This window comes from Primulina huaijiensis, chromosome 16 (assembly GCF_012295235.1).
Source record: "Primulina huaijiensis isolate GDHJ02 chromosome 16, ASM1229523v2, whole genome shotgun sequence".
In the NCBI taxonomy this organism is placed as follows: domain Eukaryota; kingdom Viridiplantae; phylum Streptophyta; class Magnoliopsida; order Lamiales; family Gesneriaceae; genus Primulina; species Primulina huaijiensis.
The window spans coordinates 2,568,072-2,581,212 of record NC_133321.1 but is presented as its reverse complement, the minus strand read 5'-3'; the positions used below and the strand labels follow the sequence as shown (position 1 = coordinate 2,581,212).

The 13,141-nt window shown below is 37.1% G+C and overlaps 2 protein-coding genes across 3 annotated transcripts; one reads left to right on the top strand and one right to left on the bottom strand.

The window, feature by feature from the left end:
- Positions 1 to 3,610: 3,610 nt before the first annotated feature.
- On the top strand, positions 3,611 to 6,421 carry LOC140960867 (pentatricopeptide repeat-containing protein At4g32430, mitochondrial). Its single transcript, XM_073419178.1, has one exon. The coding sequence runs from the start codon at positions 3,777 to 3,779 to the stop codon at positions 6,108 to 6,110; it is 2,334 nt and encodes a 777-aa protein (XP_073275279.1). The 5' UTR covers positions 3,611 to 3,776; the 3' UTR covers positions 6,111 to 6,421.
- Positions 6,422 to 7,013: 592 nt separating this feature from the next.
- LOC140961248 (uncharacterized) lies at positions 7,014 to 12,144 on the bottom strand. Of its 2 annotated transcripts, none has more exons than XM_073419653.1 (3): positions 11,881 to 12,144; positions 10,874 to 11,042; positions 7,014 to 9,995 (listed from the first exon to the last, which is right to left on the bottom strand). In XM_073419653.1, the coding sequence occupies exons 1-3, from the start codon at positions 11,992 to 11,994 to the stop codon at positions 7,255 to 7,257; spliced, it is 3,024 nt and encodes a 1,007-aa protein (XP_073275754.1). In that variant the 5' UTR covers positions 11,995 to 12,144; the 3' UTR covers positions 7,014 to 7,254. The 2 variants fall into 2 exon arrangements, with proteins under 2 accessions (XP_073275754.1, XP_073275756.1); XM_073419655.1 differs by having other exon boundaries at positions 10,874 to 11,028; positions 11,881 to 12,137.
- Positions 12,145 to 13,141: the final 997 nt, after the last annotated feature.

Here is a 13,141-nt window from a genome sequence, read left to right as displayed (position 1 = left end):
CGAAAAAAATCGAGCTCGACTCGTAAAATTATTCGAACTCCAACATTTTTAAAAAAATTAAATCATTTTTAATCATATTAGGAATCCTTGAAAATATTTAGTGAAAAATATTTATTCTAGTCTTGGTTGTCCTCGGTCTTTTTTTCCCTGTCTATTATCGAATATTCGGTTAAAATCCTCAAATTTCATGTAATCATGTCATATTATCATTTAATCACGCAATCATACCTTTAATCATATAGTAAATATCATGCTGGCATTTAAAATAAATTAAATAAAACAATTAAGTAATTAAAATAATTTGCATGCATGTGGTTTACGTAGGTTGATTTTCGGACGTTACATTATACATATCTCAAGGTTTCCAAAAGACGGATTAGGGCAACAAGAAAGCAACTAGTAATTTTCAAAGATATATACAAACTTCTGCAAGAAGCGGGTAATGAAATCTCAGCTGATATGATCCAGACCCATATTTACTATTTATTCCAGGAGATAAAACTGAAAGAACAAGCTGTTTCTAGATTAATGATCTAGGAAAAAGATAACTCAAGAAAAGTGGAGGGACTACTCAACTACCCACTCGACCCACTCAAGAGATAGTGTCAAACACAGCTAGAAAGCATTAAAGAAAAGTTATGGAAAAAAGTTTGAAGTCCGAAAAACAAATCCGCAAAAGACATCTATAAATAATAAGACAGAAGGAAGATGAATGCATCATTCAACCTCTTCATTTTCTTTCAAAACATTATAATATTTTCTATCTACTTTATGTGTGTTTTAATTTCAGCTAATCTTTTGCTAGTCTATTCAAGGACAATAGAGCTCCTGTTGAATCTTCCTTGCTGAAATATATTGAACCTCCAGTTGGTGAGGTCGTTATTGTATGTGGGGAGATTGAATCGGTAGAAAAAACATTTGGATATTGTCTTGTTGGATATGTTATGGGACAGCGGCCAAGTGCTTTTAGTGTACTCAATTTTGTTAAGCGTTGGGGTGGGCTTCGTGTGTGGATAACTTATTTGGCTTTCGTGACACCTACTGTGTTTCCATGTCCCTTCTTCAATGCTTAATGTATTTCATTTATTACTTGGAATGGGTGCTGGCTTTGTTTTGTTGCATTTTGCAGGGGACTCCATGGAAGATGGCTAGGTTGGCTTGGATACTTAGAAGATGAAGCGACATTACTCGGAGTGGGGTTGCTCAGTTCGCTTGGATTCTATTGCGATGCTGCGACTACTGCGCTTTCCTCTCTGTTAAGACACAAAGAGTTCTGGAGATTGCACTTTTTATGTTGCTGGTCTTCGGTTCATTGTTTAATCGGAGTTAACAGGTTCAGTAGGCTTCGTTGCTCGTATTATGAAAACACTAATGGATTTTCTTATCTACAATTCTTGATAGAATCTGGGGTTTTAGCCTTTCATTTGTGTTGACTCAAGAAGTGTGCCCTTGTAGTTGTTGCTATTTTTATGTCTGTGTTTCTGTTACATTTCTTTGAGTTTAGACTCCCGGGGTATGCCCGTGTAGTTGTTCTGGCCTCCGGGGTATGCCCCGTGTACTTGGTCTAACGATAAGTCTTGATTATGTGCTGAGTGGGATGGATACTCACAATCGACTCCAGGCTCTCGCCCATGTTTGGGATCTGGCCAATCCTTCTCTGGATACTAATCTTGTCAAGTCCAAAGCTAGGGGGTGGCTCTCAAGCTGTGATGCTCGGTGGGATTTACCTCTTGTTCAGTCTTATGGTTTGTGGCGTTTGCCCTTGTTGTCTAATTCATTATCAACTGGGTTCGTGATGGGTGTCGTGTTCTGCGTTTGGTTATAGGCCGGGGTATGCCACGTGTAGTTGTTCTGGCCTCCGGGGTATGCCCCGTGTACTTGTTCACATGTTTTCTACCTGCTTTTCATATATAATACACCCTTCAAGTTTGCTTTCAATCTAGAGCTGAGTGAGATGGAGACATAGCATTCTCAGTGTATGCTCTGGTTAACCTTTATTAGTTATTTGTGCCATGTGCCTGCGAAGTACAGACTCTCTGCTGCAATGGTGCCCTCGAACAAACAAAACTACATGATGCATGCTCGTCTCACTGATATAGTGCTTCTATTAGGATCTGGGGTATACCCCATGTTTCTGTGTATTGTATTTAGCGACATAGTAGGGTCTGTGTTTCATTCATTATTATTGTACCGAACTTATCTTTTTTACCATTTAATGGAAATCATATTTCATTAAAAAAAAAATGTTACTATGTAATAATAATTTGTTATGTTTGAATAAAAGAACTAAGGTTTTGCTCCTATCATGTATTAATTGCAAATTGAACTACTTTACTATACATCAGGTAGGAAACGAAACAGGGTTGTGCTAAGGGCTATTGAAGGAATCTGCGTCAGGAACCATATGTTGCGATTGCGTGATTAGGCTGTGAGGAGCAGTCTGTAAACCCAATGGATATAACCCGACGGCACTCTGGTCAAAGAGATAAACTGTTCAATTTATTAACGGGAGCATGATGACCATTAAAAAAATTCGATCATATGAATAAGGTATATAAGCTGGAAACCTTGCGTAGTTGTATATCTTTAGGCTACATGCCTTTCAGAACAGGCTCGATAGGAAAAACAATGTCATGTACCATTAAAAAAAAAAAAGATAAGGGCATTATTGGGAATTTTAAAAGAATGGGGAGTAAAAACTAAGTTTAGAAGTGAAGATGAGTAAAGAAAAAGTTAAAAAAAAGTAAGTATTTTTTACAAAGTTGCCCTTAAAATGACTTGGAATCCGATATATTTTTTTTCTCGGATTCCAACTTTTTTATTTTTTAAAATTTATTTTTCGAGTGAACTTGTTCAATTTGAACTGGTTAACCAGAAAACATATAAAATATAAATTTTATATAAATATGTGAAGGAATTATATAAATTTTTAAAAGCATACAATTTGTCATATTTTGATATACTTTATTTGATTTTTATAATATTTTAATTAAAAAACCATTAAAATATATTCCGGTTAAAGTTGTAATATACATCATATATGATATATTACATCTATTTAAAGTACATATTTCCTTATATTAAATATTTCTGTAAAAATAAATATATTTTTAAATGGTAAAAACTTGTGTGCGACAGTCTTACGAATCATATTTGTGAGACGGATCTCTTATTTGGGTCATTCATGAAAAAGTATTACTTTTTATGCTAAGAGTATTACTTTCTATGGTGAATATCAGTAGGATTGACCCGTTTCACAGATTAAGATCCGTGAGACGATCTCACATGAGACCTACTCTTTTAAAATTATTTGATTGATAAATTGAGTGGGTCTCATGTGAGACCGTCTCACGAATCTTAATCTGTGAGACGGGTCAACCTTACCCATATTCACAATAAAAAGTAATACTCTTAGCATAAAAAGTAATACTTTTTTATGGATGACCCAAATAAGAGATTCTTCTCACAAATACGACCCGTGAGACCGTCTCGCATAATTTTTTGTCTTAATTTTACGTAAATTATTGATAATACATTTTTTCGTCTCTTTTCAATATTATTATTATTCACTTCTCCTTTAAATTTCATCGAACCGCATGTTTTTTTCTTTTCATCTGCTTATGTTAGATCCAAATGAAATTAGTTTAAAATCAAATCAGGGCATCGTTAATTTTTTATTTGCTTTAAATTACTAATTATAAATTTTCAGATTTTATACAAAATATATTTTGAAAAATGTAATAAAGTTTTCTTGGACCATAGAACAGAAGATTTTGATGATACCCCGCCAACTGAAACTCAAAATCCTCAACGAAGTACCGATACAAGGATTTGGATGTCGCAAGAACTTTGGCTTGTTTTATCATGGGCACTACCTGCTTGATGAAATTCCGAAGCCATGCCTTTCATCTTTTCACAATGTCATACACAAGAATCGCCATGATGAGTCGATTAGTGTTTTCAAGAAACAGAATCAAAAGGGTCTCTCCAATATTGACGAAGTTGCCATTACTGTCGCCCTTAAGGCTTGTCGTGGGGACACGAAACTTGGTTCGCAAATCCATGGTTTTGTTACAGCTTCTGGTTATATGTCTTATGTCTCTGTGTGTAACTCTCTGATGAATATGTACTGTAAATCGCGGGACTTGAGCAAGGCTTTATCTATCTTCGAGGACTTGGCGCACCCTGATACTGTTTCTTATAATACGGTTATATCAGGGTTTGAAGATAGCAGAGATGCACTGGTTTTTGCTTGTGATATGCATTCGGCAGCTATTGGCTTTGATGCAATAACTTATACTAGTGTTCTTGCGCATTGCGCTGATTGTTATGAGCTGGGTTTTGGGATTCAGCTGCATTGTCTTGTTTTCAAGTTTGGTTTGAACAATGAGATTTTTGTTGGAAATGCACTAGTGACATTGTACTCAAAATGTGAAAAACTTTTGGAAGCTGAAAAAGTTTTCTTTGAAATGCCTCACAAAGATTTAGTTTCTTGGAATTCAATCCTCTCGGGCTATGCTCAGGAGGGGAGTTACGGATCGGAAGCCATTATAGCATTTGTTCAAATGGTGAGAGGGGGCATTTCTCTGGATCATGTCTCATTCACTAGCGTAATTACAGCTTGCAGCCAGAAAGGAAACTTGGATTTTGGGAAGCAAGTGCATACTTTGTCAATGAAAAGAGGGTACAGAACACATGTTTCGGTTTGTAATGTTCTGATGTCATTGTATTCAAAGTGTGCGATTGTTGAAGATGCCCGATTGATCTTTGAGAATATTGTTGACCGGAATGTAGTTTCGTGGACCACAATGCTTACCATAAATGAGGCCGATGCTGTGAACATATTTAGGGAGATGAGAAGACATGAAATTTATGCAAATGATGTTACTTTTGTTGGGTTAATCCATGCCATAACAACAAATAGTATGGTGCGAGAAGGCCAAGTGGTACATGGATTATGTATCAAGTCAAATTTCCTCTCAGAATTGAATGTCGCAAATTGTTTTATTACTATGTATGGTAAGTTTAACTTCATGGAAGAATGCATTATGGTTTTTGAAGAGCTCAACTATAGAGATATTATATCATGGAATGCTCTATTATCCGGGTATTCGCTAAATGGAAAGTATCAAGAAGCTTTACAGGTGTTTTTATTGGTTTCGTTTGAGTCAAGACCAAATCTTTATACATTTGGAAGCGTCTTGCACGCAATTGCCTCTTCTGAATCACTTTCTCTAAGGCAGGGCCAACTTTGTCACTGTTTTATAAGAAAACTAGGATTGAATACCCATCCTGTCGTTTCTGGTGCACTCCTCGATATGTATGCAAAGCGTGGGAACATATGTGAATCCCAGAAGATCTTCAGTGAGTTGACAGAGAGAAGTCAAGTTTCTTGGACTGCAATAATCTCAGCCTATTGTAGGCACGGGGACTATGAATCAGTCATGAATCATTTCAAAGAAATGGTTATGGAAGATGTGAAGCCTGATTCAATCACATTCCTCTCAGTGTTAACAGCATGTAGTCGGAATGGAATGGTTGATTCAGGGCTTGAAATTTTCAGTTCAATGATCAATGACCATTCTATCGAACCTACTCCTGAGCATTATTCTTGCATTGTCGATATGTTGGGCCGAGCAGGTAGGCTGGATGCAGCTGAACAGTTCATGAATCAGATTCCTGGAGGTCCAGGATTATCTGTGCTCCAAAGCTTGCTAGGTTCTTGTAGGATTTACGGAAATGTGGAGATGGCTACGAGGGTTTCCGATGCTTTGATTGCTATGGAACCCAATGAATCTGGTTCTTACGTATTAATGTCTAACTTATTTGCTGAGAAAGGGAAGTGGGAAAAGGTAGCAAAATTGAGGGCCACGATGAGAGATAGGAGAGTCACAAAAGAAATAGGTTTTAGTTGGGCAGACATCGACCATGTCGATGATTCAGCATATTTGCATGGATTTTCGTCGGGTGATAAGTCTCATTCGATGTGTAAGGAAATCTATTGGATGGCAGAGTTGTTAGGATCAGAAATGAAAAGAAGAAGAGAATACCATGCAACATTTGTTAACAAGAGACTGGAATTTTCGGTCGCCTTAATATCTTCAAGTTGATCACTCTGTGAAAAGAAAACAAAACTATTTATGTTGCAGACATGCATGGTACCATTACCTTATGAGCTCACGTGAAGGTCAAGACAATCAATTGTGTTTGTATCACCAAGTGAGTCACATTCAAGAAATATGACATCAAAAAATAGCTCCAATTAAGAACTCAAGAAATCTTCGACTTGATTTTCTGGTTTCTATTAATTTTGTTATTTATATTTGCATGTTCATTCAGGATGTATTATAATATTGATTACCAAGGCCTGTCAAAAATTATATGTTCCCCTTCAGCTATATGTTTCGATGTAATTTTTTTATTTGATGGTCTGATCGATTTTTTAAACCAATTCTTTTTGTATACCAATGTAACTTTTGTTTTTTTCTTTTTAATCATATACCAATGGAGCTTCTGAAGAAGTATAGTAGTGATTGAAAACAAACTGAGCATTGCGAGCTCACTCGGTCATCTGTCCTTTTACGGGTTCAAAATCCATCCCAAAAATTAAACATTTGTATTGAGCTCGGGGATGGGATGTTTATCCCAATCTGGACAGGACCATTGAGTAGGCAGCGTGGATGGGAGTTTTTACAGTATCTGCTTAGTTTCTGCATCTACATCGCACAAGTTGTATTGTTCATAGTTGGGGGGGGGGGGGGGGGGGGGGGTGTGTTTCTCTTTCTTCACATGCAACGTGCACTGGCACGTCTTTTATAAATACATATTAAAGTCGAACATAAAAGAATTAGATGACTGAAGCTACAAGTCCACATCTTACCCCAGCAGGTAGATTCAGTGCACAAGTTCAAGCTTTAGGCATTGCAGGTGAATTAGCTTGCACAACCTCAATCGATATTAAGAACATCACACTCTACATGCAAAGAAGAAAAAGGCAACACATTTTTCAAAACAAAAACACAACGTGGAATCCATGTCTAGATTTTAGCTAACAACAATCCTTTCATGATCGTGAAAAAGAATACAGTGTCTCCTATAATACAACTTCACGAAATACATGGCACAAATTGCTTAAAGCACATTTCAGATCTATTTTCTGGAATAAGAACAAACCGCAGCTAACTCAAGCTCATATTTAAAGTAATGCTCCAAATAAATTGGACTGTTACCGCTGAAAGAAATACCAACAATCCATCATCTTGAAGTTAAGGACTGCAACTTCTTCTCGTAAAGCTTGGCACGTCGAAGGGCATCCAACGCCTCAGCTTGATTTCCCAAACGTTTCAAGTTCACTGCCTTTACCTTCTCAGCCTTCCACAGTTCCATTAACTGATCTCTCTCGCTGTTACTATTATCTACGTTAGACATGGGTGGCTCTGGTCTTTCTGCATCACGATATGTATTTTGGGAATCTTCCAATCCAAGTGACCGCAAAGCAGACAATAGCTGAGGATCAAGGAAATCCTCGACACTAACATCATCAACTGGTTCAGAAATTTTAGAAGAATCCAAAGATTCCGAGTCTTGCAACTGAGATTCAAGGGCTTTCGCCAATTCTAATTCAGCATCAGCTTCTGTTGTTTTTCCTTCCCTTCTAAGCTTCAGTGCTCGTCTCTTATGATTAAGGGACTCCTGCTGTAATTTAAACCGTTCACGACTGGATAATGGTTTCACTGCGGAACTAGTATTAGCCTCTTTCTTATCCGAGGAAGAGACTTCAGTTATTGAAGGATTATTAAATTTAGTGCTTGTATGAGATGTTTCCTCCTCCACACGTTTTTCCAAGAGCTTTGCCTTCCGAAGCTCTTCCTTTGCTTCAGCTAATTTTCCTTCTCTTTTACAGGTGATTGCCTTCCTCTTGTGAGCCAAGATTTCTGTTTGGAGGGAACTAAAATGCGGTTGAGTATCTGCAGCCTGAGAGGAAGTCAATTCATGAGTAAATGACTCTTCATTCTCATGAGGTATCTCTTCAGGTTTGTCATGTCCAACATTTTCAAGGTTTCTTGAATCTCCAATTTTGTTCTTATGCGGATCGACCCGAAGCGATAATACGGTATTTTGGAGGGCATCAACGGATGCACTTCCTTCATTATTTCCATATGAAACTTCTGGTTGTGTTGGTTCTTCATATGCTTGCAATTGCGCCTCCAATGATTTTGCCATTTTCAGCACTTCATCAGCCTCCTCGTTCTCCCCTTGGCGTCTCAAAGTGAGAGCTTTTCTTTTCAATTTTAGCAATTCCCTCTGGATTTCACTCTTACTTTTTCTAGGTTTCTCAGCTTGGACATCAAAAATAGATTCTATAATAGAGGATCCACTCCTGTACTTTGAGCCCTTGTTTTTTTCTTTAGATGTATCAGATGGAACTTTCGCATTATCTTCATCCTCCCACCCCATGTTCTTCAAAAGAGAGAGATAAGACGGATCATTCATATCTTGATCAGTCACTTCCTCTTCATCTCTGTCACCGGAAGTCATATTCCCCTTGTCAGGAATCTGCCTGTTTCCGGTACTTGGCAGTGTGATAGAGGGAGTTTTATTCATATCCTCAAGCTGCTCCTCAAGAACCTTAGCCCTTTTCAGTTCTTCTTCCGACTCATCGAATCTGCCTTCTCTTCTGAGAGATAGAGCCTTCTTCTTCAGGGATATAAGCTCTTTTTGGACAGCCAGTTTACTACTGCTGGTATTGTTCGAGGGGTTCAAATTTTCGACAGTTTCCTTGGTTGAAAAGGATGGTTCACCCACGGATTGGGAGATAGAACCTTGGTTAACTATGAAAGATCCGTGAGTATCAGAGCCCTCGAGTTCCTTCTCAAGTACTTTTGCCTTCTTTAGCAGTGCCATTGCCTCTGCAGTTTTACCAGCCCTTTTTTGTATCACAGCCTCTCTTTTTAAAGATTGAACCTCAATTACTAATGATTCCCTGTTAGAAATCACATTATCGTCCAGAAAATCCCCACCATTGGTATCTTCAGTCCAACCCAGTGATTTCAAAGCAGAAGCCATTTCTGGATCATCCATATCTTCATCAGTCACTTCAAAATTACCATGAACACCAAGATCATCGGAAAGGACTACAAACTGATCTAAATCAAAATTAGCATCAGATTTAAATCTTGCAGAAAAATCATCATTTTCATCAGTGGTCATACCACGCATCAGTAATGATAGTTCATCGTCAGAATCATCAGCCTGACCCAAAAGTTCCTCCTCTTCTATCTTTCTCTCGAGAACTTTTGCTTTTTTTAATTCTTCCTTGGCCTCAACGAGATTCCCCGCACGCTTCAGTTCAAGAGCATTTTTCTTATGAAAAATAACCTGAGACTTTTCAACACTCAAAGCTTGGTTTTCTCGATGAGGTTTCTGTGAGACTTCTTTAATGAGAGTAGAAAGCTCACCCTCTAAAGTCAAAGCCACAGGCTTTTTTTCAGTGTCACGGAGATCTAAGTCTGACCATCCCAATTCTTTGAGTTCGGATGAAAGATCATCTTTTTCTTTAGTAATCCGTGTAACAGACTTATTCTTTTCAATAGGTGCTTTAAAATCATCTTTATTTTGCTGAATATCATCCATGCTACTCGAAGATAAAGCCTTTCTGCGATTTTTTCTGATAGATAACTCCAGCGCTCCAGCCTGCCTCTCAAGTTCCTTTCCCCTTTTATAGGCTCTCATTGCTTCTTCAGATTTTCCATCAGCTTTTAAAGTTCGGTATTTATTCTTTTCAACCAGAGCTTGGTGACGCAAGTCTTCAGGGGTAGCTGCTCCAACATCTGAAAATGATCGAGCAGGCTGCTCAAGAGAGAGATTTCTAACTATATCTCCTTCAACCTGAGAAACTATTTCTTGTATGTTCGAGCATGATGGAGCCGTGTTGTCATCACCCAGAACTTGGTTAAATGTTTCCTCCTCTTTCTTTGAAGTGAGTTTGGAGCCTCCTGCAATGAGAGACACATAGTACAATGAGATACAATCTGCAAGATTTAGCATATACTGCAACCTGGGAATTAAAAAATCTTGACAACTCCATTTCCCACTCAGGATAGACATAAAGATTTGGTACTTAATTTCTGTTATTTCATCAGCTGAAAGGAATCTAGAACAGCAGACATACATTGTTTTCAAAATTCATTCCCAGTTTTACTCACAAGACAAAAGATTTCAACAAAATCTTTTATCATAAATTTGAAAGATGAGTAATCTAAAAAATATTTGGAACTTTTCTCATCTAACAGTCAAAGTAATTAAATTAGTAGAAGAATTAGAAAGTCGCTTTGGCCCCAGTCAAGTAACAAAAAGAGCTCATGTGACTAAACTTCGACCAAAATCATTAGCACAGATTAGACTACGTCATCTACTGACAATCATGGAGTAAATTTATTTAGAAACACAATAATTTGCATCACTTTCAAGAACTTTCTATAGTAATAGAGCAAAAAAATAATCTACTCAGTTAAGTGTATTGAAAATAGCAATTCAAAAACTGATCCAATGGTGTAAAGAGAATATATTATGCCATTTACATAACCCATTTGTTTAAATAAATTCAAGAAATGATCTTATGCTTTAACATAAAATAAATCTCGTAATATAAAGAGCTATAATCCAAGGAATAAATTACAGAGCAAGTAAAACAAGGACAAACAACAAATCAACAGGAGAACCTCCATGACAAGAGTCAAATTTTCCATAAAAATTGATATAAAAAAGATCCCCAATCGAAGGCCAATAGTGGATACATGAAATTACAGCACTAAAATAATCAAAGAACAGATATCACAACCTTGAATAAAGTAAGATAAGTTTGAAAAAATACCTTTCCCAGCTCTATTTTTATATCCATAGCGCATTTCAAATCGTGCAGCCTCTTCTAATGCTTTGCAAGATTCACAAATACGCACCGGTGAATCACCTTGTCCACGTAACACCATTCTTGACTGGGTACAACTGTTACAGAACAGGCCCCCACACCTGCGGCAATGGTGCTGGAAATTCATTGAGAACTTCAATAGTTAACACTGAGTGGAATTCAGATTATTCATGGGGTATTTCTTACAAAAGGAGAATAATAACACGCTTTAAAAGACATCAAAGTAAGTTATGTGATCTTTACAGTACATTAAACCAACTTCTTTGGAAATATATGTCAAGCTAGATTATATTTAGCAAGATATTCGAAAATATATGCTATAAGAAAACATTGAAATCAGAAAAAGTTCAGCAACCATGAATGATTGCATAGTTCACCTCAACAACAAAATTCTACCACCGAGCCCAGTGCAGAACATCGCATGACCGAGTATTAAGCAAAAATATGAAGATCACCACTTTGCGATCATTCAACAGAACCCAGAAGAAATAATTTGGTGGCCAGGTGTTTGTATGTATTATTATAGAGATACTAGGTAGCTACCTAGCTATATCAAATTTGCCATGTTTAATATATACAAGGGATAACAAGACCTTTTCGAATCCACTTCCAACTTAAATATCATTGTATGATGTGATAATACAATCCATGGTTGCGCACACTTGGCCACGGATCTAGATTTGCCCCTAGACCAGCTAGGGGAAAAAAACTAAACCAGCCTCTGATAAATGATATCTCCATACACCAAGAACCACTAAACCCCAGCAGGAAAAGACTTATTCAGACATGGGTATCCGAGAAAACCACAAGAAAGGAAGACTTTGATCCATCAGAATATACGAAAACCACACAAAACTCAAAATCATCGAAAGGAATCACATGGGACTCAAGTCAAGAACGTAAAACAAGAAAATCAAAAGGCCCAGGGGTCAAGGAAGATGAACGAAAGGGACCTTGCGGTTGATGAAAGTGAACTGCGATGAACATCCCTGGCAATGTGAGGCGTCAACCACCCAATTATTCCCCCTCAAAGATGGCTTCGGCGGCAACCCAATTTTCTCCAACATCTTCCCCCTTTTCCCTACTCGCTTCTTCGGTTAATTTTCAGATTCTTTGATCCTCAACGCTTATGGGAGGCGATTTTGATCGATTCTTTTATCGATCAATTAATAATAATAAACTGAAAATCACAGAAAAATCAAAATTTGGGATGGATAATAAATCAGGAAATTTGGGTAAAAGGGGTGCATTGTGAAGTATTTAAAAAAAAGCATCTATTATGACTCAATTTACTTAAATGTTCTTGTGTTTTAACTGTAAATATATCATTAAATTTGATTATATATATACATTTATTTTAAATACGTAATTTATTCTCATCAGTCGACTTAACTTAAATCCTCTCCGTCGACCCCATTTTCATTTCCTTTCTGATTATAATTCTCAACACAAATCGACGTAATGACTAATAATCTGATAATATTAACATTTATTTCGATTTATTGTTTATTTTCGTTGATCGATCGACTGATTGAAAAAGAAAATTTTGACAACGTTTTAGTCGACACAAGCGTGAATCGACCAAACTTAGATCGACCATCTATCCACTTTTGGATTTATCTAAGACCGCTTGGTCGACCATGACCAAAGCTTAATGGTCGACTCATGGTCGACCATTGATTGTTGAGTCTATTCAATATCTCGATTTGGGGAAAAATACTCGTAAATTTTAATTGAGAGAAGATGTGTGTCGATCGAGAAGAAAAAAAGGAGAATTAATTAAGTTTAATTGCTGTTAGTATAATAATCAAAAGTCAACTCTTATTTCTTAAAAAAAAGTCAAAGTCCGTATTTTTTAAATACTTTCTATCTCACTCCTACTTTTTTAACTGGCCCTAATAAATCATACTGAATACATAGGAACTATCGAATCTTCTTTGAAGTTTCCTCTTGACTGGAGGCAACTTAGAGCAAAGACGACGTCGTTTCCAAAAGTCTGGAAAATTATAATTACAATTAGGAACTAAACGGTCGAGTTGCTCGAGAGCTATGCAGTGCTCGGCTCAGTAAATTTGTTCGAGCTAAAGATATCTAGCTCGTAAGCTCACGAGTTTGTTTGGGACCTCGACCTGAAGCTGACTCGTTTATGTGGCCCGAGTTCGAGCTCGACTAGTTTGTTTTGAATATTATCTACACCAAACATTTTTATAACAA

Bases quoted from the DNA above. Each gene is read 5' to 3' on its own strand.
- LOC140960867 (XM_073419178.1), top strand. From the start codon at position 3,777: ATGATACCCCGCCAACTGAAACTCAAAATCCTCAACGAAGTACCGATA.
- LOC140961248 (XM_073419653.1), bottom strand. From the start codon at position 11,994: ATGTTGGAGAAAATTGGGTTGCCGCCGAAGCCATCTTTGAGGGGGAAT. The intron at 11,043-11,880 runs GTCCCTTTCGTT...ATGAATTTCCAG, and splicing joins TCACTTTCATCAACCGCAAG to CACCATTGCCGCAGGTGTGG. The intron at 9,996-10,873 runs GTATTTTTTCAA...CTCTCATTGCAG, and splicing joins TAAAAATAGAGCTGGGAAAG to GAGGCTCCAAACTCACTTCA.